The sequence below is a fragment of the Rattus norvegicus genome, chromosome 8 (assembly GCF_036323735.1).
Source record: "Rattus norvegicus strain BN/NHsdMcwi chromosome 8, GRCr8, whole genome shotgun sequence".
NCBI lineage: Eukaryota > Metazoa > Chordata > Mammalia > Rodentia > Muridae > Rattus > Rattus norvegicus.
The window spans coordinates 69,260,516-69,287,321 of NC_086026.1; the positions used below are offsets into that span (position 1 = coordinate 69,260,516).

The 26,806-nt window shown below is 49.8% G+C and overlaps 2 protein-coding genes across 3 annotated transcripts in view; both read right to left on the minus strand.

Annotated features, from left to right (window-relative positions):
- Nucleotides 1–827: 827 nt before the first annotated feature.
- On the minus strand, nt 828–8,566 carry Nr2e3 (nuclear receptor subfamily 2, group E, member 3). Its single transcript, NM_001427660.1, has 8 exons — nt 8,312–8,566; nt 7,691–7,817; nt 7,454–7,557; nt 7,122–7,343; nt 6,882–7,039; nt 5,832–6,072; nt 5,474–5,579; nt 828–1,503 (listed from the first exon to the last, which is right to left on the minus strand). The coding sequence occupies exons 1-8, from the start codon at nt 8,406–8,408 to the stop codon at nt 1,371–1,373; spliced, it is 1,188 nt and encodes a 395-aa protein (NP_001414589.1). The 5' UTR covers nt 8,409–8,566; the 3' UTR covers nt 828–1,370.
- Nucleotides 8,567–19,881: 11,315 nt separating this feature from the next.
- The window catches only part of Thsd4 (thrombospondin type 1 domain containing 4), a 599,748-nt gene continuing 592,823 nt past the window's right edge, over nt 19,882–26,806 (minus strand). For both annotated transcript variants that reach the window (XM_039082429.2, XM_039082430.2), the window contains one exon: nt 19,882–25,274. In XM_039082429.2, the coding sequence (XP_038938357.1) occupies nt 25,132–25,274 (143 nt within the window). In that variant the 3' untranslated portion in view covers nt 19,882–25,131. The remainder of the gene's footprint in view (nt 25,275–26,806) is intronic.

Below are 26,806 nucleotides of genomic sequence, written 5' to 3' on the forward strand. Positions count from 1 at the left end.
CACACACACCACACCACCAACACACACATACACACACACACACACCACACCACCAACACACACCCAACACACACACACACACACACACCATACCACACCACACCTCACCACACACCACACATACACACCACACCACACACACCACACACACCACACACCACACACCAGAGAATGATAATGAATAGTTTTACACACACACACCACACACCACACCACACACACACACCATACCACACCAAACACACCAAACACACACACACCATATCACACCAACACACACCAAACACACACACCATACACACACACACCATATCACACCAACACACACCAAACATACACACCACACACACACCATACCACACCAAACACACCAAACACACACACACACCATATCACACCAACACACACCAAACACACACACCATATACACACACCATACCACACCAACACACACCAAACACACACACACACCATACCACACACACCAAACACATACACACACACACACACCACACAACAGAGAATGATAATGAATAGTTTTACAAGCACACACACCACACACACACACTGATAATGAAGAGTTTTACACATACACACACTCCTGCAACTGTCTTGCTCCAAGAGGCGCTTTACAGGAGGAAGGAAGATCCCGTGGGAAACTGCCCAGGGCCTGAATTCATGGCACCTGAACTGGACTTGGAATGAACCCAGACAAAACTCAAAAGACCTTGTGTTCATGTCTCCCACGTCCTCAAACAGAAAGCCTGGGGCACAGTTTTCTGGTTTTATTTTAACTAAGGTCAAACAAAATAAGCAAAGTGCATGGATTTTAAGTGCTCAATGAGTTTTAATGACTGTCAAGTTATCATCCGAACCAAATAAAGGGCATTCCTAGAGCAGGAGGCCATTTTCCCTCTTCCGATTCCCCACCCCCACCCTGAGCTGACTCTGGCTTTCTCTCTATCGGTTTATTCTGGATTTTTCTTTTCTCATTTCCTTTTCTTTGCATTCCCACCTTCCTCCCTTCCCCTCGCCGCCCCTGGTCTTGAACACGGGATATACATGCCTGGCTTTTGTTCAACTTCTAGGCAATAAAATGTCTCCCTGTCTCCTGGACCCCTGTTCATTTTTATTTTTATGTTTGCCACAGCTGTTTCTCCTATGACTGTAACAGCACATCCATGCATTCTACTGTCCAAACAGAGTTAGGGCATTAATATTAAGACAGCTATGACTTTCCAATAATATATTTTGGGAGAAATTTCTGCAAGGTACAAATACCTGCATGTGGAATTACTGGATGAGAAAGGCAGGAAAATATTTAGCTTCGAAGATGTGTTGCCCAGGAGCCTGTACCCTTGGCACTCCCACTAGTTTTTGAACATGTCACACAGCAGCTTCTCCATTGGAGTGTTCCCTATGGTCTTTCGGAAGAAGAGGAGCTCGATGCGCTCAGCTGTGATGAACCTCAAGGATGGGAGCAGGAGAAGCAATTTCCCAAACCTGAACGGGAGAAAGGATGCTGTCAGGCCAGCCTCAGAGCAAGGCAGTGGGGGAGGGGAGCGGAGAGAGGTGCCCAGGGCTAGCCTGGGGCATTTCAATGCAGGAAGGCTCCTCCCTGCATTAGAGGACTCACTTCCACCTTTCCATCAGTTAGAAGCACAATAAAAATAGGGACTCAATATTGTTCATTATGTGTCAAGATTATAAAGTGAGAGGTTTCTTTGCACATGAATGTGATATGTGTGTATCTGTCTGTCAGTCTGTCTGCACGCCCTTAGTGTGTCTACAGGTTCTCATGTGTTCAGGTGGAAGTTGAGGTCCAGTATCTTCCTGGATCATTCTCTATTACTGAGGCAGGGTCCCTTGCTGACCCGGAAGCTCACCAATTCTGGCTAGTCCACCAGCTAACTTGCCCCAGGGACCACTGTGGTCTCCCAGGAGCTACAACTGCAGGCCTGCCATGCCTGCCAGCTTTTGTGTGGGCGAGCTCCAGTCTCCATACTTGTTTCCATATTTGTTCAGCTGTCTCCCAGCTTGAGACCTTGGGAGCAATCCTGCTTGGATGCTCATTGATCACGAGTGCTATAATTAAGTCACATTAGTTTTACATAGACAAATATGAGTTCCTGTCTGTGAAACACCTTTGATGACAGGAACTACTACTGAAAATATTCTGAGGTCAAGGGAGATTTCAGTTAGCTGAGATATATCCAGAAAAAAGAATCCATTCTAGTTTCTTTCTATCTTTCTTTTTCTTTTTCTTTTTCTTTTTAAATACTGTTTCTTTTAAGGATTTATTTATTATGTATACATGTTCTGTCTGCATGCCAGAAGAGGGCACCAGATCTCATTATAGATGGTTATGAGTCATCTCATGTGGATGGTGGGAATTGAACTCAGGACCTCTGGAAGAACAGTTGTTCTTAACCACTGAGCCATCTCTTCAGCCCACCATCCTAGTTTCAAGTAAGAATCATTTGCTAACAGCTGTCCCCCAGTACAAAAAAGAAAAAAACAAAAATCAGGACCAGATGATCCTGGGGAGAAGGCCTGAGGCCCATTCTCCTACCCAGCCCCTCCGCCTCCCTCCTCTTCCACCCCACCCCACCTCCACCCCCACCGGAAGAAGGCTGAACTCCACAAAGCAGTTGCTGGTTTGACTGCACCTAGAGAGCTATGAGAAGCCAGCACTTCGCTCTCTGAGCTAGTGAGTGGCTTTGCCCAGCTAAAATCTTCCCTTCTCTTGGGAGCAGTCACCCCCCCCCCTGCCCCACCCCACCCTACTCTACCTTCCCTTCTCCTGTCTTACTGACCTAGGAGGTGGGAAGGAGTACTGTGAAGTGTACAGGAGAATTACTGCAAACTTCGGGAATGGACCCACCGGGTAGATGGCGGGTGAGGCACCACTAGACTGTTAAGAACACAGTAAATAGAGGCTGAGGCTACGGCTCATCTGGTGCTCGGCAGGCACCAGACCCTGGGCTCTATCTATCCCACGTGCAGCTGCACATGCCTGTTCTCCTCCTCGTGCTCTGGAAGTGGAGGCTGGAAGCTCAGCTTAGCCCCAGTGGCACAGTGAGCTCAGGGCTTAGCTTGACCACACGGAACTTAGTCTCAAGACAGTGTATCGGGGCAAACCGTACAAACCATACAGGGGTGGGTGTGATTAGCGGTTCTGTGCCTCAACATCTAACTCTCTGTAGGCTTGGCTAAAGTACATTGAACTGGAGACTGGAAAGCCACTGCCATGGCACTCAGTCCTGCCTAGAGTAAGTAATAAGCTGCAGAGGTGACCTGGGGAGCCTGGGCGAAGAGCCAGAGGTCATCTTCTTCAATCACTTTGTGTGTGTGTGTGTGTGTGTGTGTGTGTGTGTGTGTGTGTGTGTGTGCACCCATATACGTGAACACACAGGCGTGCTGGTATATACACACAGAGGCCAGAGGAAGACATTGCACACCCTGTACATTTCCCCTGTGTTCCCTTGAGACAAGGTTTCTCTCTGAACCTGAGCCTTGCTATTTCAGCTAGACTGGCTGCACAGAGCACTCCCGGGGTTCTACCTGCCTCTGCTACCCAGCACCCCCCCCCTTGTAAAATTTATTTAACCTGCTATACCCATCACTTTCACCTGTCTCTCATGGGTCCTAGGCATTTGAACCCATGTCCTGATGCTTGCACAGCAAATACTCTTACTCCTGGGCCTTTCCTCCCTGTCTTTTGAGGCAAGGTCTCTCAAGTGAATCTGTAACTTGTCAATTCCACTAAGCTGCTGGCCAGTGAGCTCCATGGATCCACTTGTCTCCCCTAAGATCAGTGCTGGGTAATATGTGCTACTATGCCTGGCTCTTATGTGGGTGCCGGGGATCCAAACTCAGGACTTTATGCTTGGTTGGCAGACTCTGGGTGACTCAAGTTTCTCCTGCCCCTCCACAGGAAGTCTTCCCCAGTACCTTTGCAATGGGATCCACAATCAACAGGCCAGGGTGCCTCTGAGGGCTGGTCCCAGAGGGAACTTGACCCAGGAAGACCCCTGGTTTCTGAATGTCTGTGATGACCACTTGTGAAGCTATGTCAAGCCTTCGCTATTCTCCCACTGGTCCTATACCATGTGGTACAGAGCTTACCTACCTGAGAGGTGACTAAAGATGACCGTGTCACCATAGTTCTTCAGAAGATGGCAGACAGTGTGGTCTAGAAGAGTCCAGATGCTTGGCTGAATGGAATAAACTACCTGGTGCGTCAGTGTAAGACCTGGTGCTAGACTACGTTGGGACCTACACCTATGTCTGCCACCTCCGCACAGCCTGCACCAGTTGGCCATAGCTATGTTTCTTCATGCCTGGCTTTCCCACACATCCTCACAGTGTGCCTTCCACACTTTCCCCAGAGCTTGGCAAGTTCCTTCTAACTCTCAACTTTCCTTTTAAGTTTTGAACAGTCCTGCTTCCGAATGCATAGCTTTGCCTGTTTTTTCATACCTCTAGCTAAATGCCAAATCTGTCCCTTTCCAGAGTTCCGAGTTGTATATGGCAGTCTGTTTCCCTGCTCCCTGTGGCCACTCCCTAAGGCATGGAATCTCCCAGACAAGGCACAGGGAAGTCACTGCTCTGCCCTTTGTGCACACTGCCCACCAGTCTGCATGGGGTCCAGTCCTGTGGATGAAAGCCTCCTCCCACAGAACCTCAGGTGTTCCCCTTACCTCTGTCATCGGACTAGGCATTCTGAACTCTAGTCTGGTTCCAAGGTAACTCTCTGGCTGGATCTTCCACCTTTCTACCAGCAAGAATCTTTTGACACTTCCATACTGGACTCCTGTCTAAGAACACATTTTGCTGGGCTCTCCCTGCCTTCATAGGTAAGATTTTTCTCTTCTGTTTAGATCCTGTCCTGTTATGGACACACATGGTCCCTGTCAGAGGCTGGTAGGGCACACCTGTAAGCCCAGAATTAAATTTGAGCCTAGTCTAGACTGTAAACCGAGATCCTACTTTAAAAAGTAAGTTTTTGCTTATTTATTTGTTCTTTTGAGACAGCATTTCTTTGTGTAGCCCTGGCTGTCCTAAAACTTGCTCAGTGGTCCAGGCTGGCCTTGAACTCAGAGAGATCTGCCTACTTCTGCCTCCTGAGTGCTGGGATCAATGGCATACACCACCACTTGCCTGCCCAAAAAGTAAAAATTTAAAGCCTGCCATTTGCTACCCTTCCAGACACAAGCCACTCTCCACACCTGACCAGGATGATTCTTGTCTTTCACGTGGCTACCATAACAAACATCCCCATAGGCTTTGTCTCTTGGTGCCCTCCTGGGCCTGGCATGGAGCCTGGTCCACAGGAGATGTTGGGTATCTGTGACTGACTGAGCCCTTTATCCTGCTTAAGCAAGGAAGCCCAGGGATGGTGTAGGAGAGGCAGGTAGGGGGAAGGAGGCAAATGAGGAGGGTAGGTGGGCAGGTGGGTCATTGCTATCACCTCACAGGCTGACTGGGGTGGTGAGCCTTGCTGTGCTGGCTTAGCATCACCTGGGACTGGTCCTGCAAAGCCTCCACATGATCAGGATCCTTCAGACCTCGTGTTTCTGGAGAGAAGCAGCAACAGTGAGCTCCCTTGAGCTCCCTTTCAGAAGTCGGCCTCACCCCACACCCCCAGAAGTAGTTTGTCAGGCCACATCTCTTTGTCTGCTTCCCCTCACCCAGAAAGAAGACTGTCCCTCTATACCGGGGGTGGGGGGGTTTATGAGGAGCCCAGCAGACAGAAGTGACCATAAATCTGCTTCTTCCCTCTTTCTTCCTAACCATGTCTTTGGAAGGCTTGGGCGAAGGCTCAGTACCAGGTTTGAAGAGGACCAGGGCCTTCAGGCAGGCAAACTCTGTGGGGTCCACTGCCAGAGCACGGAAGCGGGAGATAGTTTCCTGCAGGAAGCGCATCTCTGCACTGGCCAAGGCCAGTCTGCCTTGAGAGCTGCTGGAGGCCTCGGGCGGTGCCAGCAGTGGGCAGCTGTCCAGGGGCAGAGACCACTGAATGGCTCCAAGAAGGAAAAGCTCATTCCATGCCTCTTCCAGCAAGATCACCTGTAATCAGAGAGGGCACAAGTGTCAGCACAGGGGCACAGCTCCCAGTGCTCCCAGCCTGCCACCTTCCCCAGGAGCAGAAGAGCCCCTCGCAGGTGCCTATAGCTTCGCTCCTGACCTCTGCCTACACTGGCTCTGGCTCAGCTCCATGGATTCAATCCAGAGCTGTGGCTGGACCATTCAAGATAAGCCTAGGGATGCTGGGCGGCCTCAGGAGGAGCCCGAGAGCATCACACTGAGAGAGTTCAAAAGACTGGCTGACTCATCCAAGCTGTCCCTCCAAGCCCTGCTGAGGGCTCAGAACCTCTGGCCGGCCACACCACTCTCTTCTGGACCACCGTGAGATCTCTGCCAGCCTACTAGAAGCTCAGAGCACTTTTTCAGATGTGGAAAGGCTAGGGGACGCTCAGACCTGAATTCATAGGAAGCCTGTGCTCTAAAGAACTCAGTCAGCCACTTGGTTGTTGTTCTGGGTATGCAGATGCCTCACTGGCACAGAATGCCTACAGGCCAGACAGTTTGCACAGAAGAAAAGGCAATGGACCCAAAGAGCCATACACCCCACTCTGCATGCCATTCCAGGTTCTATGCATCTCTGGCTAGCATCCTTCCCTCAGAGAGTTACATATTCCCACTGCCATTGCCCTAACCATACCCAGCTCAGAGACACAAGTACCCCAAGGTCACCTTCCAAACTGTGTAAGTTCCCATCCCTCACCAGCCCAGGGGTATATGTTCCCCCAAGCTGGCTGACCTCCGACTGCTGACTGTGCCTGGCCCAGCTCCTGCAGGCAGGCTGTGTTGTGTACCTGGTCCCGGAAAGGCAGGTTGGAGAACACAGGCAAGTTTTTGGCCCATTTGACGGCCATGAAGAGCAGGCGAGCTGATGTCTCATGGATGCCATCCAGATTGCAGGGGGATGCGGGGAATTCGGGGTCATTGCTGGTGACGTCAATATTCTCTTCGGCTATAAAGGAGGAGGTTTGGACCTTAGTGCTTCTCTGTGGAAGTCAGGTGTGAGGACCCATGGCCACTGATCTCCCACTTACCGTCCTCTGGCTCCAGCTTAGCACATGTCTCAGCAGAGATGAGGCTGGCCATAAAGTGGTGACCCATGGCTCTGGCTGCAGATACAGATGTGGGGCCCCGGGGACTGGGCCCTGCCAAGGCAGGAGAGGCCACCACCGGTTCTGGTCGGGGATCACTGCCTGGTTCCATGCTCTCCAGGTGGACCTGAGCCAGGCTTCGAGGTTGGCGCTCATTCTGTACAGCTTGGAAAGCAAGGAGACTCAGGACACGGACACACAACACCCACCCCTTGGCAGTGATACCACTTGCTCTCTTGCCTTCCCCACCTCACTGTGCCCAGCCCACCACTCACCATCTTGGTTCATGCCTGCTTGTAAGCACTTCTTCAGCCGGCAGGCCTGGCACTGGTTTCGATGGGCCTTATCCACTGGGCACATTCCTGCCCCTACCTGGCACCTGCAGAGGACACAAGCTCCTGGGGGCCAGTGTCATGCCCTGACTTTAGGCTTTGAGTTGGGGCTTCCGCTTTCCCGGAACACCCTCCACCTGTGCTAGGCATCCCGGGGCAGGCCCGCAGGGCTGGTGGCACCTGTAGATGAGCCTCCGTCTCACACTCCTCTTGAAGAAGCCGCTGCAGCCATTGCAGGCATAGATGCCATAGTGCTTCCCACTGCTGCTGTCCCCACACACTCGGCACTGGAGCGAGGGACCCACACCTGAGCAGGGAGGCAGAGCTGGACTGAGAGGACAGCACACTCCCTCCCCTAGTCACTCTTCTTCCAGGTCCGTAGGTTCCCACATTCCCCAAGCTAGCTACACCTACCGGAAACAGCAGCCTCCTCACCATGACATCCTAACCTCCGCTCCCACCCCTTCCCCTCGCTCCTCCCTCCGTGCTCCCTCCACGCTGCCTCCACCTTCCCGGCTCCATTCCTCTCCTGTGGGTGGCTGCAGCCTCTTACGAGATGTGCCACGAGGATCTCTTGGTGTCTCAAGAGCACCCATCTCCTTCCTCGGCAGCTCCATTGTTGGGTCCTGCTCTGCTGACCTCTGAGTTTCTAGGACTTCTGGGTTGTTAGCAGACCCTCTTGCTTGCTCACGGCCCTGGGGCTGGGGATACCTGGCTCCAGCTCGCTCCTGGCTCCCTGAACCTGCTGCTTGTACGCTCTTCCCCAAGAGCCCAGACCTCACCTCCAGAAAAAAATCATACCTGTCGGATCCTCTCCGAGGCCCCATCTACCTGGAGACTCCTTCTTGGAGGCCGTCACAGCCATGGGCACAACGGAGGCAGACACTGTAGAGCTCATTGGATACAGATGGTCCCAAGGGTTGCCTGCCTGCTAGAAGTTGCTGGACCCAGTTTATGTATCCATTTCTGTCTGTCTGTCCTCTACTTCCCTCCCCTTGCAAGTTAGGAGCGTTTCCTCCTTCTGGAGCTTTCTCACCACCTTGGCTCTGAGTCCAGACTTCTCCCAGCACGGCGCTGGACACAGTGTATGATCCTCTTCGCTGGGCACAGTGTATGATCCTCTCAATCTTTACCGTCTCCACAGGGGATCAACTGGCCACACCTGCAGCATTACCCAGGTGCCTCTGGGAGCCAGTCAGTCCTGCCACCTTCACACTGACTCCTAGGCTGCCTAACGTGCAGGAGGTTGGCTGAGTCGGCATGCTCTCAGCTGTCTGTTATCCGATGACAAGTCTTACTGGGGAGGAGTGTTACATATCCCACCTCCCCCAAGGACTTCAAATGTTTCTGTAGCATTCACCACGTATTCGAGGCATGTGCTACTGTATGTATCATTGTGTCTGTGTGGGTTTCTGCATCCAGTTGTTTCTTCACGTTGGGTCCTGGGAAGCCCACCCTCTATGCTGGTGGTTCTCACCCTAGACTCTTGTTAAAGGATGGCTTAGGGCCAATGGTTTGCCCCATGGAAGACTCACGTCTCCAGATGTCTCTGCGATCAGATCCGGCAGAAGGTATTGGGCAGGCTGTAGACATTTTCCCATGGGGCAGTGAGGTGGGATGCAGCTCATGAAACAGGAGTCTGTGTCTCCTGGTACCAGGCTCCTAGAGGAAGAGAGGCTAGGGCAAGGATGGATCTACCTCCATGTATGCTTCTGCTCTGTCATGGGCCATGCATCCCCAAGCAAGTGACTTAGCCTCTCTGAGCCTCAGTTTTCTCCTCTCGGTGTGATAGGATGCCTGTCTTAGGTTAGGGTTGGGAAAATGAAGTTAGTTGATTCCCAGAATGTATTTTGGTGCCTGGTACTAAGAAGGTTGAAGCAACACAGGGAACATCCTTTCTTGCCCCTGCTACTCTGCCCTTTGCTGTCCTCTCCCCAGGCCCCAAGTGGATGGGAAAGAGTGTGTTGGTGTGCGGGGAGGGATGCCCGTCCTCAGCTGCCTTGCCTCACAGAGTGGGATAGGACGATTCTGTCCCGCATTAGAGCCCGGGAGCATCTAGAGGGATCATGGAGTTAAGAGGACAGAAGGGTGGGGCATGGCCTCCTAAGTGGGGTTAACCCTCAGTATGACAGAGAAGCACTATTAGGGATTTGGAAAGTCAGCCCAGGGGCTTTGCAGGGTGATCCGCTGAGGGCAGGAGCCTCTCATATGTCCTGTCTGTCCCCACTTCTACCCTGAACCCCCTCACGACCCTTCATAGACAAGGCCTGAAGCTCCACTTAGCAGCCAAGTCAGGGCATCAGAGCAAGGTTTGTACTCTAGACATGCCATCTGCTTCATGCAGCCAAGTCACCCTAGCAAGTCTTCCAAACTCTGTGGGCAATTTTGAAGACAGACATTCATGGCTTCTGTGACAGCTTCTCACCCGTCTCTGTCCTTACCTAAGATCTATGTCCCAACACCCCACTCATCTCCAACTGATCTGCATAGAAATGTGAGGGGGGCCCAAGGACTTTGGTGCTGTGCAATCATGTGCAGGGGTAGAATAGGGCCAGGCTGAGGGGAGGGTTGAGCTGAACCAGTACAGAGAGAACTATCGGGCCTCTGGGTGTGGAATCTATGGTGGGCAGGAGGAGTCAAAGGTGGAGTCTCAGCAGTGAAGTGCTCTGGGGAAGAATTCAGAGACTTCTCACACAAACCCCCGCTGTCATACACCTCACAGTGACCCTACAGAAAAGCCACCACTATGAGCCTTGCAGCTGGGAGCCTGAGTCAGAGAGGCCCAGAGTAGGGAGTTAAGTTGCCTCAAGCTGCACAGCTATGGAGCAGTAAAGAGGCAGGAATAGAGCTGAATGTAAATCAATGCAGATCCATCCCAGCGTCTCCAGGGAGACATCGGAGTGAGCCTGGGCCAGGAGAAGGGGCCAGATGAAGACAGGACCTAGGGCCTGAAGGGCAGTTGCTGGCAGCACCTAGCCTGGCATTTTATTTGCTGGGCTCTGTGCACTTCTGTTTCTTCATCTCTAAAGCAGGTGGATATGTTTTGGGGGTTGGGGGGATGGCAGACATACTGTAAAGGGTTAGTAGGGTAGAGGGAGGAGGCAGGGGCAGGCTAGTGCCAAAGGGAGTCCTTTTCTTCTTTTCTGGGTGGACTTGGGCCTCATTTGGGGCTGACAATATAGAGGAAGGACTGAGGAAGGGAGAAAATCCTAGGGTAGCCCCCAGCTGGGTCTCAGGGAGGCTTCGTGTCGAATTGAGCTCAGAGACTTGACCCCACAGGTGTGTGACAGGACAGACTCAATTCCTTCCCCATGGGGCTTTGCTTCTGGTCAATCCCTGGAGGCAGAGCAAACAAGTAGAGTGGGTAAGGGGGAGCCCCTCCTGCTCCCCTGCTTCATCCCTGCCTGTCCTTCAAAACCTGCTCAGTTTCCTCTCAACCCGCCTGTTCCCTACTGCTAAATCTTGTCCAGGCCCAGGCTGTGCCTTACTGAAGCTTACTCCAGGTGTACTTTCTCTCCCCTGTCCAGATGGAAGATCCCAGAAATGGGCTTAGACTTTAGCTTGGCATCTGATCAGAGGGCAGGTCTGTTCCTGAATCTGTGTTCTCCTGACATCCTCGGTCTTTGGCATATTAGGTCCTCCCGGGACTGAGCCCTGTGCTGGCAGTAGCAGCTCAGTGGTTAGATGACGGGAGATGTACCGTGCAGGGGTTAGCTGAGCCTGGGGGGCGGGGGTGGCGTTCCCCCAGCCTGTGACCGCCAGCTGCTGGGGCAGACGCCAAAGGATTACTCAGCTCAAAGCCTCGAAAATGCTGACAAAGCCACCAGAGGCCACCTTCCTAATGCAATTATTCTTCTAGGGGACAGAGGCCACCTTCCTAATGCAATTATTCCTCTAGGGTACGGGTCAGCAACTTCCTCTGACTCCCCAGGGGCCTGGGCGGGTGGTGTGAATGGTACAAGCAGCAGTGCTAACCTCCTTAGGGCCCGGGCTTGGAAAATCCCTAGTCTGGGTCTGGCTAGGGCACGGGCCTGAGGTTTGACCTGCCAGAATTCTGCCTGACAATGGAGATGGCTCCTGCCAGGTTGGGACAATGGCTGCTGCCTGTGACGTTGGTGACTGGCTGGCATTCCAGAAGTGGCTCTACAAGATCTAGTCCTGTCACAGCATGGGGCCCCTGGAACCATCTTCTCCCAGGGTTAATTACCTGACAGGGTATCGTATACTCGAGGCTAGCCTCAAACTCGCCATGCAGCCAAGGATAACTCTTTTAACTTTTATTTTGTTCTTTGACAATTTCATACACGTATAAGGTTCTCTCTATTATCTACCTCCTAGACCACTCCCACCTGCATCACATGCCCTCCTCTTCCTCTCTACAAACTCTCTTCAAACAAACAACGAACACATTTTGACTTTGTGGGGTTTTTGTTTTGTTTTGAGGCCCAGTGAGTTTAACTGGAAATGTCTATGTAACAATGGGTTTGAACTATGGACTGGAGCGTTCCTCAGTGGTACACAATGGCTGCCTCTCCCTCAAAATCTATTGGTAGTGGGAGAGAAGGGCCCCTTTAGTTCCTCCCTGATTCACGTTTAGTTGCTGATAGGTCTTGTGTAGGCAGCCACAGCTGCTCGGAGGTCAGCCTCTGCCTCCTTAGTGCCGGTATTTCAAGGGCAAGCCACTTGGTCTATGTGGTCCTGGGAATGGAACCTAGTACTTGGCTAGGTAAGCTCTCTGCCAATCAGGCCCCCACTCCGCCCTGAGGTATCCTCACTCTTTGAAGAGATACAGTTGCCTGTGTGTTCTACAGAGCTCAGCAACTTTACTTCTCAAACCCAACCAACAGGAAATTTCCAGAGCGTTAAATCCTGCTACAATTGTATAAAACACCCACCTGTGGATGCTGTCTGTGTGCCACAGACCCTCATACAGTAGCCACTGCCGATGGGGAGACTATCTCTTGGTTCCTGCACTTCAAGCCATATAAACAGTGTTTCTAGCCTGATTTCATAGGAGACTAAAGGTCGCAGGATGCCGGGCTTCTTGGCCTGGCCTACCTGGATCAATGGCTTCTTTTTCTAGGATGGGCGGTGTACAGGTCAGAACTCAGAAAGGCAGATGCTAGCAGGCAGACACCAGCCGTTCCTCAACAAAGGCTCTTTACTCTGCTCTCTAGATAACATTTAGAAGTAATCAGATTTCTCCTGCCCAGCTGCCCAGGCCGTCTGTGGAGAAGTCTTTGCCCCTGAGCATTTTAAAGACTGAACAGACCGAGAACCCTATCCCTGCACCAACTGCAGGGAAGGTCTTTACCTTTTCACGTGAGGTGACTGGGGTGATCATAACTGGGTCAATTCCTCCCTTCTGCCAGGCCCTCTGAAGGGTGGGCTTCTTCCTCTTTTCTCTAGCAGAACAGCGTGTGTGTGTGTGTGTGTGTGTGTGTGTGTGTGTGTGTGTGTGTCTGTGTATGTATATATGTGGTATGTGTGTGTTTACACGTGCATATGGTGGAGGAGGACAGAGGTATCTTGCTTCACCCCTTGAGATAGTTCCTCACAGAAGCACCCCAGTGCAGCTAGGCTGGATCAATAATGAGTCCCCTGGATCTGCCCTCTTCTGCCCCCAACACTGGGAATCCAGGCACATACAGCTATGCCCTACTTTTATGATTGTCATGGATTTGAACTCAGGTCCCTGTGCTCACAAAGTAAGCACTTTACTCACTGAGCTTCCTCCCAGGCCTATACTAGAAGAACATTCTAGAATCATCAAGGCAGAAGTTCCCATCAGAAGGAAAAACTTCGTTATTTTTTTAATATTGCCTGATAAATATGCATTACAGCTAAAGTTGGAATAGAAGAAAGCGAGTTCATTTTTTTTGAAAACAGAGGGAGTGGGTGGGAAATCATATTACCCAGAGTAATACTAACAAGAAACACTTAGGAACAGATTAAGCATAGAGCGGGCATGCTGAATCCGCCATAATTTCTTTAAACTATAAGGCCAGCACATCGGCATCAGGGCGGTCTCTGCTGAGAACAGCTGTAGCCTGCAGCAACCCACCCCTGCAGCTCCCGCCCCACCCCGCCTCACACCTGCTGAACTGGATTGTAAACCAGTTCATTGCTGGGTCACGGATCAGATCTTGGGGTGGAAAGCGTCTCAGCAGGGGTTGGGAGAGAGTACAGAAGAATTTGAAAACCAGTATAAAAGTATTTTTAAAATTGTACTTGTTTTTTTTTTTTTTTCTTGTTGGTTTGAGACAGGGTCTTGACATAGAGTCTGGCCTGAGCTCCAGCCTCCAAGTGCTGGAATTAACACTGTTGCTCACCATACCCTGCTAACATGCATCAACAGGCCCAGCCACAGCAACGCACAGGAAAAGTGAAGGGATTTCTCCACAGAAACCTTTCTGCCGTCCATGCTGACCTCCCAGAGAATGTTTCTGGAACTTCAAGGATAGGCTGGAGAATTACCAAAGCTGTGTATGTGTGGACGTGCAGGAATGCACACGTGGGGGTGAGGAGAGGCCACATGTGACATGTGCTGAGTTGGCACAGAACATCACTGCCCGCATCCACTTATTCTTGAGGTTCTGGAAACTGTCACGATGACAGCTGCAAGGATTATAGAAAATCCCCAGAGGAGCTGTGCAGAGGGACATGCTCTAATGTGACACACGGCGACATTTCCTATGCGACTTTTGATACTGTCCTCCTTCCTGATACCCTTTCTTAACTATATTTTACCATTTGTCAAAACTTCTAAACTGAGGCTCTCCTGAAGGGAGGTGAAAGAGTTGTTCCCTAGAAAACACACAAGCCCAAAGCAACTCTACACAAGGAAGAAGTTCCAGGAGGGTCCTGGGTAGGAATGGGTTTTTTTTCCTGTCCTTTCACCCTGTGCTGCCCAGACCTGACTGGAACTCCTGACCCCTACACAGAGCATGTGTTGCCTGCACATGGCCTGTGTGTGTGCTTGCGCATGGTGTGTGTGCATGTGATGTGTGTGCATGTGTGTGTGCTTGTGCATGGTGTGTGTGCATGTGATGTGTGTGCATGTGTGTGTGCTTGTGCATGGTGTGTGTGCATGAGATGTGTGTGCATGTGCATGGTGTGTGTGTGTGTGTGTGTGTGTGTGTGTGTGTGTGTGTGGTGTATGTGTACATTCATGCGTACTCAAGTCCACACAGGGAAGCCCAACACTGATGTCGGGATATCTTCCACTGCTCACTCAATGTATTCTGTAAGCCAGGGTCTCTCAATCAAATCCAGATCTCATCAATAAGGCTAGCTATCTAGATCTGGAGATCCCATCTTCATTTTCTGAGGCTGGAGTTACAGGTGGGCTGCCACACCTACCTGGCATTCACAGGGACTTTAGGGATCCAGGCTCAGGTTCTCATGCTCGCAAAGCCTGCCCCTTAACCATGGAGCCGCATCCCCAGCTCCTCAGGAGAACTCTGTCCATGTCTCCTGTCAGATTTTCTTACATGGACAGGGTCACAGTTTACCAAGACGTGGTCTCCTGTCACCAAACCCCCACACGAAGAAACCTAGTTTGTCCCTGTTATGGCACTTGTCTCTCCTCCCTGATGCTGATCTCGTTTGTGGTACTAAGGATTGAACTCGGGACCTTGGGCATGCAGGGCCAGCCCTCTGCCCTAAGCTATATTCACAGTCCATCATGGCAGGTTTCTGGGGTACTGAAAAGGATTATGAGTAGGAAGGAGGAGATAGCAAGTTAACAAAATATCGCAAAACCAAAATCACAGTAAGCCAGAGGCGTGCTGATGGATATTAAATCTATTTAAACCCATTAGTCTGTTTAATGTAGTTCTTAACATTAGTCTTGTTATTTTACTGGTGTTTTCTACTTCCTCAGTAGATGAAATATATTTCTGGGAGTCTATTTTTAAAGGGAACTTCTACATTAGGCTGAGATTGACTGTTTGATTCTAAGATGAGACATTTGCATAAGATATCAAAGCAATGCTTTCGGAAGCCCGTGCTTATTGTGAAAAGAAAGCATTTAAAACAGAAACAACCGCTGGAGTAATACTAACAAGAAACACTTAGGAACAGATTAAGCATAGAGCGGGCATGCTGAATCTGACGTAATTTCTCTAAACTATAAGGCCAGCACATCGGTTTCAGGGCGGTCTCTGCTGAGAACAGCTGTAGCCTGCAGCAACCCATCTAGGAGCTCCCGCCCCACCCCACCTCACACCTGCTGAACTGGATTGTAAACCAGTTCACTGCTGGGTCACGGATCAGATCTTGGGGTGGAGGGCTGGGTGTGGTTGCCCTTGCCTTTAATCCCAGCACCCAGGAAGCAGAGGCAGGTGTATCTTTGTGAGTTTGAAGCCAGCCTGGTTTATGTAGTGAGTTCCAGGATGGCCAGGGCTACACAGAGAAACTCTGTCTCAAGACAACAATGGCAACAGCAACAATGACACCCCTGAAAAAGTATTAGGGTAGTTTGCTGTGATAGTGTGTCCTGGTTATATTGATAAAAACAAACGAGTCTGTTAGAAACCTGTCTGGCAGTGCTTAGATTTGCTCCTGAAGCTTTCGACAAAACAACATAAAAGTATTAATTATTGTTATCACTGTCTTCATGTTTACATGTTGGAGGACAACTTTCAGAAAGCAATTCGCTTCTTCTGCCCTGGGGATTGAACTCTAGTCAGGTTTGGTAGCAAACACCTTTACCAGCTGAGCCACCTCACCAGCCAGAAGACTTAAAAAAAAAAAACTTGTCTTTAAAAATAACTAAATTAATGAGGACTGGGTGTATCCCAGAGGTAGAGGCCCTTGCATAGTGTGCACAGATTCGGGGCTCAAGCCTGTGCATGCCCAAACAGAATAAAAGAAAAGGGTGGCTGAGCCATCAATATTTAAACTTGATGGGTATGGGTCTCGCTGTCTGTTATCTATAATTTTGCTTGTGACTGAAATTTTATTTTATTTTTATTTTATGAAATGCCATTTAGTTTTATTTTCTGTGAACCAGGCCCCACGTTTCTAGGAGACCTTAGTAAGACAGAGATGAAACAAGGGGATATCTGGTTCTTAGACATGTTGCTTAGATTGTGCAGCCATGGCTTAATTAATGCTCTTTTCTGCGCACACTTGACTTGCTAACCACAACGTGTGACTGACATTTTATATCATAAAAAGTCACTGTAAAATGTGTCTACACTTATGAACAAGCTACACGGTTAATGTGGTTGACGATTTAATTTGATCATACACATTCGACTTTATGCTTTTCCCCCTCTGCTTCCATCACTCCCACGACCGGTTCTGGCCACGTGGCGGTTTTGGCTAACAGGAAGAATGGGTTAGCATTTCTTCAGCTGGAATCTGCGAGTCTGAGCAATCGCGCCCCCTCCTGTCGGGAGGGGACAGTGCCGCTTAGGAAAGAGGGCCGAAGTCTCCGCCCCTTGTCTATGGTTCAAGTCAGAGACCTTTCCTTCTTACCCTGGGTCAATCGAACAGGCAGCTGACTGCACACACTTCACGTAATTCGACTTGCCTGCAACACCCAGAATAACCACAAGATGGTAGCATTGTCCCGATAGCTTTGCACCCACAGACTGAATTCTATCATTATTTACTGAAATTTGAAACTGTAAAACCCTTCATCAATATACAAGTCGACACTTCAGGCAAAGGTTTAAACTCTTAGTGATGAACCCTGGCAAAGTATCCAGTGTCTCCAGTTTGGTTTTCTCCACCAAAGCGCAAAGATTTCCCCTAGAGGTGATGTCATCATACCTTAACATCAGATCTGACACCAAGACTCACGTGTTGTGTCATTTGCTGCCAGAAGATGGGTGCTGAATGTAGATGAAGGGATTTGGATTTATTGAGCCAAATCAAAGACTTACACATTGGCATCAAACATTATAGTATTTTAAAAATTAAATTGTTTTATTTATTTACATTCCAAACATTGCCCTCCTTTGAGGCCCCCCAGCCCCGACTTCTTCACACCCCATTCCTCTTCTCCTTTGCTTATGAGAGGGTACTCCCCCACCCACCCCACCTCAACCCACCAGCACCCCCTTCCCCGGGGCATCGAGTTTCTACAGGATTAGGCAATCCTCTCTTATTATAATATTGTCTAAAAAAGATTTTTGTGTTCCCACAGAATCGAGATGACCTGTCAAAATGGCTGGAGGTATTTGTGTGTGTGTGTGTGTGTGTATGTGTGTGTGTGTCTAAATCTTAGTTTTTCTACCTTCCAGATGTCACTACCTGAAGGATCATTTACTAGGACTTGGGGAGCAAAGAGCAGGAAGGACACTTACTGAATCCAGACTCAGAAACTGCTAGATTAAACCTGGAAAATTCACCATTCATCTGAGGCTCTGTCAGCACACAGATGTCTGTAGCAAGGCGTGGTGAGGAACCTTCTGTTTGGAAAAGAATAAAAGCCAACGGGATAGGGAAACGCAGCCTGGTCTGAAATGTCTTCTGGCAAGGCTGGCTGAAGTTTGGGACAGCACAGGAGGGAGGGAGAAGGCTGACGAGAAGGCTGACAGCCGGAGTGTAGTCAGAAAGCTGTGAGGTGCTGCAGCAGGTGCAGAGGGGAGGCCGCAGATTGAGAGCACCTGGGGAGGACTTGGTGCCCTGGAAGAAGGGGCTGCTGGGCCTGAGGGCCAGGGAACCTTCTGGACCCAGAAATGCCTGCTGCTTCCCCATGGTGCGTGCAGTCGCAGCCTGAATAGGTGTCCTAACATTAAAAACTTTAGAATTGAGTGATAATGAAAAGACAACATACCCAAATTTGTGGGACACATGGACACAGTTTAAGAGGCAAGTTCACATCATTAATAATTGCCCACCTTAAAAAAAAGAGTGGAAAGATCTCACAGGTTTCCATATTCAGGCTGTAGCAACCCATGGAGGGAACCCATGGGGGCGCCTGGCGTGATCCTGGAGAGGTCTGGGCAGATGACTGGCTTGTGCCCCAGGCCCTAGCTGTTGCTCAGCCATTCCTGGATGGACAATCGAGTTCTGGTCGTTTGAATCACAGATGCCTCCAGCTGCTTCATACTCCAGGGACTCTCAGATGTTAGAGGCCAATGATGGTTTGTTTCACTGGCCTCCTTGGCTGAGTTAATAATATAATGTTTGCTTACTGTGATAAAATGTATTCACATAACGAATGGAAAGGAAATGGCTAGCCCAAACAACAAACACAAACCCCACAGCTTCAAAACAGAACCGAAGCGGCACCACTGACAACCCTGGCTTTCCAACCTGGAGGTCGGAAACAACCGTCTGAAACAAGCTGTTCTGGGGCTCGCACCTAATTACACATCAGCTCTAGCACACACATGGGTTCCTGTTCCGGTGCTGGCAAGAATGATGGTGTTGGGTCTTGGGCAAGGACAGGTGTTAAGGCCAGGGGAACCTTGGGCAAAGACAAGAGCATCTGGGCTCAGATACAGGAGGCAGCCAGGAGTTCTGTGGTCAGGGTGAGAGGATGAAGGTGTTGGCATTCAGCTCAAATAAACTCAATCCCTTGTGCCCCACTGTGTGAAAGTGGCCTTCAACTGCCTATATGCCCACGATGACCCTGAACTCCAAACTGTCCTACCTCCACCTAAGCGCTGAGACTCGAAGCCTAGATCACCATGCCCACATGTCAAAAACCAATTTTGGCCTCTACATACGACATGGGGCACGGGAGTAGAGGTGGCTTACTGAATCAGAGCGGGAGAGGGGCAGGGGGAGGTCGAGAGGGAGGAAGGGCGAGGAGAAGGGAAATCACAGCAGGCTGCCACCCACTGACCTGGGTTCTTATCCTTTCAGAGTGGGCAGACTACAGCTACCAGCAGCATTTGACATGCTCAGCACCAGAAGCCACTTGTTCACCTCTCTGGGAAACTTTCACACAAGCTGTGAGTACAGTAATGTGGTTTGAATAAGAATGGCTCCCACAGACACTCATACCTTTGAATGGTTAGTCACCAGGGTAAGTGACCCTATTTGAGAAGGACTAGGAAGAGTGACCTTGTTGGAGTAGGTTTGCCTTAGTGAAGGAAATGAGTCACTGTGGGGTGGTCTTTGAGGTTTTAAAAGAGCATGACAGGCTCAGACTCTGTCTGTCTGTCTCTGTCTGTCTGTCTGTCTGTCTGTCTGTCTGTCTGTCTGCAGATCAGGATGTAGCTCTCATGGAGTGCTCTAGCACCATGCTCCCCACCATGGTGATAATGAACTAAGCCTCTGAAACTGTAAGCCAGTTCTCACTTAAGTGCTTTCCTTTATGTAAGAGTTACCGTGGTCATCAAGGCTCTTCACAGCAATAGAAGAGTGACAAGGACAAGCAAGAGCACAGACAGTTAACTCAGCAGATCTTTTAACCAGTTTATTGTATTTTTACAATAAAAATAAATTAGTTGTACACAAAATAGTGCTGGAAATCAGCCCATAATTGCTCATACAATTCACCCGTCTACTTGCCTCCCCCTTCCACAATAACTTAAGCCTGCAGAGGAGACACAGAACTGGTGGTGTCCTCAGGGGTTTCTCAATCCTGGTTCTTCAGTTCACAGATCAGCCTCGAGGCCCTGGCCCCCATAGTCCCCAACAGGAGCCCTGGGGTTAGCATCAGAGCTAAGAACCTGCTGTGTCCTGTCTCCAAGCCTCGCCCAGCCCCCTCAGCCCAAGATCTCAGAAGCTCTGACCAGAGCCATGAGGCAGGTGAAGCTAACGGCAGGCCACACTGAGAGGGACAAGAAAGACCAGTCACCTTCCGTTCTCCCACAGTGTTTGGGTGTGAGGAGAAGGCATATCATATGAGGAAATGTATTTAATACAGAAAGGTGGCAGGCTTAGTCAGGCACAATACCAGGGGGAAGAGTCCCTGAATATGTCAAAAGCAGAGTTAGTTATATTTGATTTTAATCCCCCAAAAGTTTGGCCAATCACTATATAAACTGTACGGATTGGCGTAGACTAAGACACTGTGGTGCAGCAGGTACCAGGAAGCTGGCTCGGCCAATCAAACCGTTTTCTGTGAATGTGGATGGCATATGTAAATAAATACCTATTGGGTCCCTTTACAACGAACGTATTCTAAACAACAGAGCTATTCTGGTGTTGCAGTTCACTCTGCAGTTATAGCTCAGAATACAATTTCCTATAAACATCTTGTATTTACAGAGAACAAAGTAATAAGTTATAACAAAGTATATCCTTATGTCGGGCAGATGGTGTGGGGCTGGGCAGCCCAGGAAGGTGGGAGTTAGTGGGTGTAACAGAAGGGATTTTCATCTCACTGAGGCCAGGGCTGATCATCTGATGAGGCTGGGAGTTTCTATATTCTTGGGGCCACTTTGCACAGCACGGAGTGCAACAACAGAACAAGGATTCAGAGTATAAAGGACAGTTTGGGGTAGGGAGTGGCTACTCTTTGTCAGCAAGGGGTCCCTCAGGAAGGCAAGGTGTTCTTACAAAAGAGATTGGAGGTAAATAGCCCAGGCTAGTCAAGGCAGGCGGTTAGCCCCATGTCAGTTTGCCCCTCTGTGGAGCAGATTCATGGAGATGGCTCTGCCCAGGTTGCCAGCGATACAAGGGCACACACGGCTAACAGGAAGGGGTGCTAATGGGTTTCAAGTGGCGACAAGGTAGTGGGAGTTAGGAACGATGTAGATGAGTCACTCAGAGCTGTTCCACATTCCGACACACTGCCATCCTGTCTCAGCTGCCACTTCTATGATGAATTACTATCTCCAGCATCCCTGCACCGTAGTGGTTCTGGCTTGCGGAAAGTTTGTTATTCTGTAAGAGCAACCTGTTCTGCTGCGCTTTCTCCCTCCGACTCCTGAGAGGCTCTCATGGTGTCTCTTCTGAAGATATCCTACCTCAGAGGTCCCTCGCCTCTGTCTCCAACAGGCTGCCCTCTTTATCAGGATTGGGAAACCCCATCTGAACATTACATGTGAGCAATAGTCCTCCTACTGAGACACCAGCTCAACTCACTCATGCTTTCTCTGTGGCCTTGGTGGCTTGTGGAATGGCTTATACACACAGGTGCCATCCACCATGTTTATTTTTGAGATCCACCATATTTTTTTCTTGCTGGCCTGGAAGTTGCCAAGTAGGCTGGGCTGGTCAGCTAGTGAGCCCCAGGCATCCTCCTGTCTCTGCCTCCCCAGTGCTGGGATGACAAGTGAGTACCGCCACACCCAGCTTTTTGCATCTGGGTTCTGAGACTCGAACTGGGTTCTTCAGCGCTTTGCTGACTGAGCTAACTCGTTAGTCCAGGGGTCCTTTATATTCTAATGCTCCTTCCACGCTTTGACTCACTCTGAGCTTAGCTGAAATTCTTCCCTTTCTATCACCTTTCAACTATATAATTATTCTTTTAATCCAAAGGTAGGGCTTTCGCCACCTCCCACAGAACTGACCTTCTCTTCGGGATTTTAAAAACATCTTTTCAGATCCTTCTTACTCTAGCTATTGGCTCTCCAAGCTCAGGGCATCAGCCAATTTTCTTCTAGGATATCTAAGCTACAAGCAAAATGTTTTTTTCTGGCAAGAATCTGGCCTCCACCTGCAGGGCTGACAGATCATCCATCCTGTCGTGATGTCATCCTGTTTTATTTTATTCCTTCTATTTATATAGGAAAACTCTATAGTGTCAAAGCTAAGACAGCTATTAGTAAAACGAGGAGGCTTTCTGGGCAGGCATTAGCAATATCTAGATTTCTCCATACCACACAATAAATTCACCTAGCATCTCCCGTTTCTTGGCCCTATAGAAAGCTACCTTTTAAAAAGAGAATGTTGTGTATAAACGTGTAGAGAACAAATAGATGGGTGCATGCTAAAAGCACAGAGAGAAGGTGAAACAGAAATCCTGGGCTGACAAGCTCCCCTGGCTCCTCGATAGTCCGAGCAAGGCTACCAGCAGGGAACAGCTCCCTCTAGCGGCCAGAGAGCATATTCCCAGCCAGCCCTGAGGCAAAGGAAAATAGAGACTCAACAGAGGCCTGGAGCAAGGTTTTTTTCCAGTGAGAGCAAGACAGCACACACTTTTCATTTGGGACTCTGTTGACTTTTGTTGAGAAAGGCTACATAGTAGCTTTAATCTATCTAAAATTTTTCATCCAGAGCTCAGGATGTGGCCATCTGGCACAGCGGAGTAAAATCAATATTGAAATATAAATTTTAGTTCCACATCACAGCCAACGAAGGGAATTGGAGAGGCCTGAGAAGGAGGTGGCGGATAAAGAACCATCTGCAGGCACAGACATCTGTCCCTGGTGATCACTGGGGAGTCCAAGGCCTCACTGCCCACATCGAGTAAGGAGGAGACTGTGCAGGGCATGGAAGGAGGAACCAGGACCTTTGCAAGGTTGGCCTTCTAAACAAGCTGGTAAATTGACCCCATTCTAAAATCTGTAACCTTCTAAAAGGAACTGAACTCCTGGGAACAACTCATTTTCCTGAAAAAACAAAAAAAAAAAACAAAAAACAAAAAAAAAACCAAAAAACAAAAAACAAAAAACAAACCAAACCAAACTCAGGTGAGGCGTTTTCTAGTTTTGTTGTTTGGGTTCTGTTTGTTTGCTTGTTTTGTTTTGTTTGCCAGAAGACCATTCTCTCTGACCTACCCCACTACAGGACGATCATTGTTGAGGTGACTTCTGAGACACAAGACAGACAAAGCCATCACCAACCCAGCCCAGCCCTGAGGATTTGTGAACTGGAAGGAGCAGAGCGCTCATTCTCCGGAGAGAAGTCCTTCAGGCCTCATGACCGCCCACTGTTGGGTGACTCTGGTTACTAGAACACTTTCCTTCCCTGGGGCTAATGCCAGCCTCCATTTTACCCACAGATCGGGCATGCCTTACCATCGGGCATGTGCACAAACATCTTCCAAGGAATCCTTCAAATGTCTGCCTCGTCCAGCAAGATCTGAGAATGGCTGTGTAGAGGGGAAACTGCGTGGGACAAGCAGAAGCATGCAGTGAGAGGGACAGGAAGGGAACTTCTCTCTGTGCCTAGCAGGCCAAGTGCAGTCTCTGCTGGGCTATACCTCCTGCCCCACAGGAGAGGTGGGGCTGCTTGTTAATGGATGCAATGCCAGGCTCCCCATGAAGAGACAAATGATGGGAGGATGCTGGGAGGATATTCACAGAAGGCCAAGGCCACTGGAATCCTGACACTGTGAGCAGTCACAATGCTAAGGGTATGCACTCTCTTTAAGGGAGCATGCCCAGAACCCGAAATAAGGTCATTTCTGTAAGTTTACAGTTTTTAAGAAAAAAATATTTCTCTTAATTGTCTCCCCATACCTGGCACCCCAAGATGGTTTGCCTTTCAATAAACACTGAGTTCCCGCAGGCCTGGGGCATCTGGAATTATAGTTGGTCAAAAGTTCCTCAGCAGAGACACAGAGGGCTTCCTAGCTCCTTCTCCCAGACCTGCAGCGTTAAAATTGATCTTGATGGTCAAGGCTTGTGGGAAGTAAGAGCCACAGTGGAGGGGAGAGATGTGAGACCACTAGATAGAAACTTCTGTCAGTCCTCGGGGCTCAAACAAGACCCTTTCTAATGTAATATGATGGTGTTGGGATAACTGGCTTAGCTTCCCACTAGGTGGCACCATGAAGAACCCAGGAGAGACAGTGGAACAAGGGCCTGTGGGAGTTGCGAGTTTGCTCCAGCTCCAGAGTGGCCCAGAGAATCCCTGACAACTGAGCAGCTCTCTCTGTGGCTATCTCATTTCGAGGGACAGTTCTGTTGAAAATGGAACTTAGTGAACACCAGAGTCCTGTTAGCAGGAGTTAAAGCTGAGGGAAGGGGGACATGGGTGCAGACATCTTGGAAGAACTAAGTGATCATTTGAGAAAGCACTTGGGGAAACTTCTCAGCCTCCTGGTCAGAGAGGAAGCCCCATTCATCCTTCAGACTGTAGGCTCTGGACAGAGCCCAGGGTCACCGGAGGTGCTATGGGGGTGAGGGCTGTGCTCAACCATCTGGGGTAGGCCTGGCCCCTAAACGGCAGCTCAGTTACCTGAGTAGAGCCCCAGTCTCCTTGCCAGTAAAGTGGGAGCCCATATTCACCCCCTGCCTCCCGTTCTGGGGTGCTGCAGCCTCCAGCAAGCTAATGTCTGAGAAGGTGTGTACCTGCTCAACAAGAAGGCACTCTGTGCCGAGACACCTCTGTTCTGGGGCAGGGAGCTGTCTAGTCTCCTTAAGAATGGCAACAGATAACGGCTGAGCTGGGGTAACAGGGACACACAGGTCTCAGCAAGGTTTCTTGGTGCTGTAAGGTGGGGTGAGGCCCTCTCTTGACTTTCCAAAGGGGTTCTAATTTTGGGCAGGCCAGTAACACCAGGAAGGAGGCTGCACTTGGTCGACAGCAGGCCTGGAGTTGGGATGAGAGCTGTATGCTTGATTTTCAGAAGGCACCATCAGCAAGCGCCAGGCCCCAGAGAAGGGCATCATCAGGATAGGGCAATGCTCAAAGGGCCAGCCATGGCTTTGTAACATCCTGGGTACCATGTGGTACGCTTTATGAGGGTGAGCGTGGGGTCCCCGGCGGAGCAGCAACCAGCCAGCACTGCTTGTAACCCCAGGAGGGCAGGAGTGTTATCGGCTCCCCAGAAAGCCTGTGTGTCTGTTGGCCACTCGGGTGCAAGAGGCGCAGCAGGCAGTCTTGTAGTAGTTGTAGACACAGAGGCGCGCCTGGACCACCACATTGCAGTTGTAGTACTTGTCCTTGCAGTTTTCATCTACGGTGGAAGAGAACAGAAGAGACTCCTGAGCCCAAGAGACAGCCAGGACCAGCATGAAGAGAAAGGGTAGGAGACACAGCACTTCCCTTGGGTCCTCCTCGTGTGTGTGTGTGTGTGTGTGTGTGTGTGTGTGTGTGTGTATGGATGTATGTGGGGATATGTGTATTTGTATGTATGTATGTATGTATGTATGTATGTATGTATGTATGTTTGTGTCTATGTGTGTCTTTATGAGTCTGTAGGAATGCATATAGAGACCAACGTTGGATGTCAGAGATGTCAGGAGGGAGGGGCCTTGTTAGGGCTCAGTAGAAGGAAGGGGTCGAGAGAGGGTAATGAGGGGTGTAAAAATGACCCCAAACATTAAATATGTATTTGGGCTTGACAAAGAATGATAAAGGAAACAGAGACATTTGAGAAATAAGTTGAAGAGCAGTTGAGGAAGATAGCCAATGACACTTGGCCTCCACAAACATGCACACACATGTGCAGAGAGGGAGGTGCAGAGAGGGAGGTGCAGAGAGGGAGGTGCAGAGAGGGAGGTGCAGAAAGGGAGGTGCAGAAAGGGAGGTAGGGATTGGGGGAGAGAGACAGAGACGGGGGTCAGGGAAGGAAGGGAGAGAGGGAGAGAATATATGTTCAAGAATGCCCAGGGATTGTGGGCAGCCTGTGATCCCAGCACTTGAGAGGCTGAAATGTGAAGTTCGGGAGTTCAAGGTCAGCCAGGGTAGCATAGCGAGACCCAGGATGGTCATGCTGAAGACACTGGACAGGGATGACGAACCAGCTATGAGGGCTTCTTCTCACAAAGAGGCCAGGAGAAGATGGCGTGCCGATTTTTAACTCCTGTTACAGTAAGTTTAGCTGGTGCTGCCTACATGGGCAAGCGTGTGAGGTAATTTACCTGAGTATGGGTACCTTACATTGGCTCCACCACGGAAGAAAGTGGCTCCTCCCCAGCCACCACTGATACCATGTGTAGCTCCTTGGTATTCATGCATCCTTCCTCCTCCACCTAGTTTTCTGGTCACTGAACCAGGACCTCACAGATTGGCTAGTCAGGTTAGTCAGCAAACTCAGAGAGCCTCCTGTCTCCCCTTCCCACCGCTGGGGTCACCCAGCTTTTATAAGGGTGCCATGGATCCAAATTCAGATCCTTGAGTGTGTGGAACAAACACTTTACCCACCGAGCCATCTCCCCGGCTCCTGTATGTGGTTTAGTTTTTAAAAGATTTATTTAAATTTTATGTATGAGTGCTCTATCAGCATGCACACCTGCATGCCAGAAGAGGGCATCAGAGCCCATTACAGACGGCTGTGAGCTGTGTGGTTGATGGGAAGGTCCTTCGGGAGAGCAGCCAGTGCTCGTAACCACTAGGCCACTTCTCCATCTCCCATCTCTCTTTAACCACGGTGACACCTAAACTTCAGAAAATAACTCTTGGCCACTTTTTGAAATTGAATTTATGAATTTGTCTATATCACTGGGGAGGACAGCCATGTAAATATATAACGGATGCATTTTCCAT

Bases quoted from the DNA above. Each gene is read 5' to 3' on its own strand.
- Nr2e3 (NM_001427660.1), bottom strand. From the start codon at position 8,408: ATGAGCTCTACAGTGTCTGCCTCCGTTGTGCCCATGGCTGTGACGGCC. The intron at 7,344-7,453 runs GTGAGTGGTGGG...TTGCTTTCCAAG, and splicing joins AGCAGGCATGAACCAAGATG to CTGTACAGAATGAGCGCCAA. The intron at 6,073-6,881 runs GTACACAACACA...CTCTGATTACAG, and splicing joins ACCTGCCTTTCCGGGACCAG to GTGATCTTGCTGGAAGAGGC.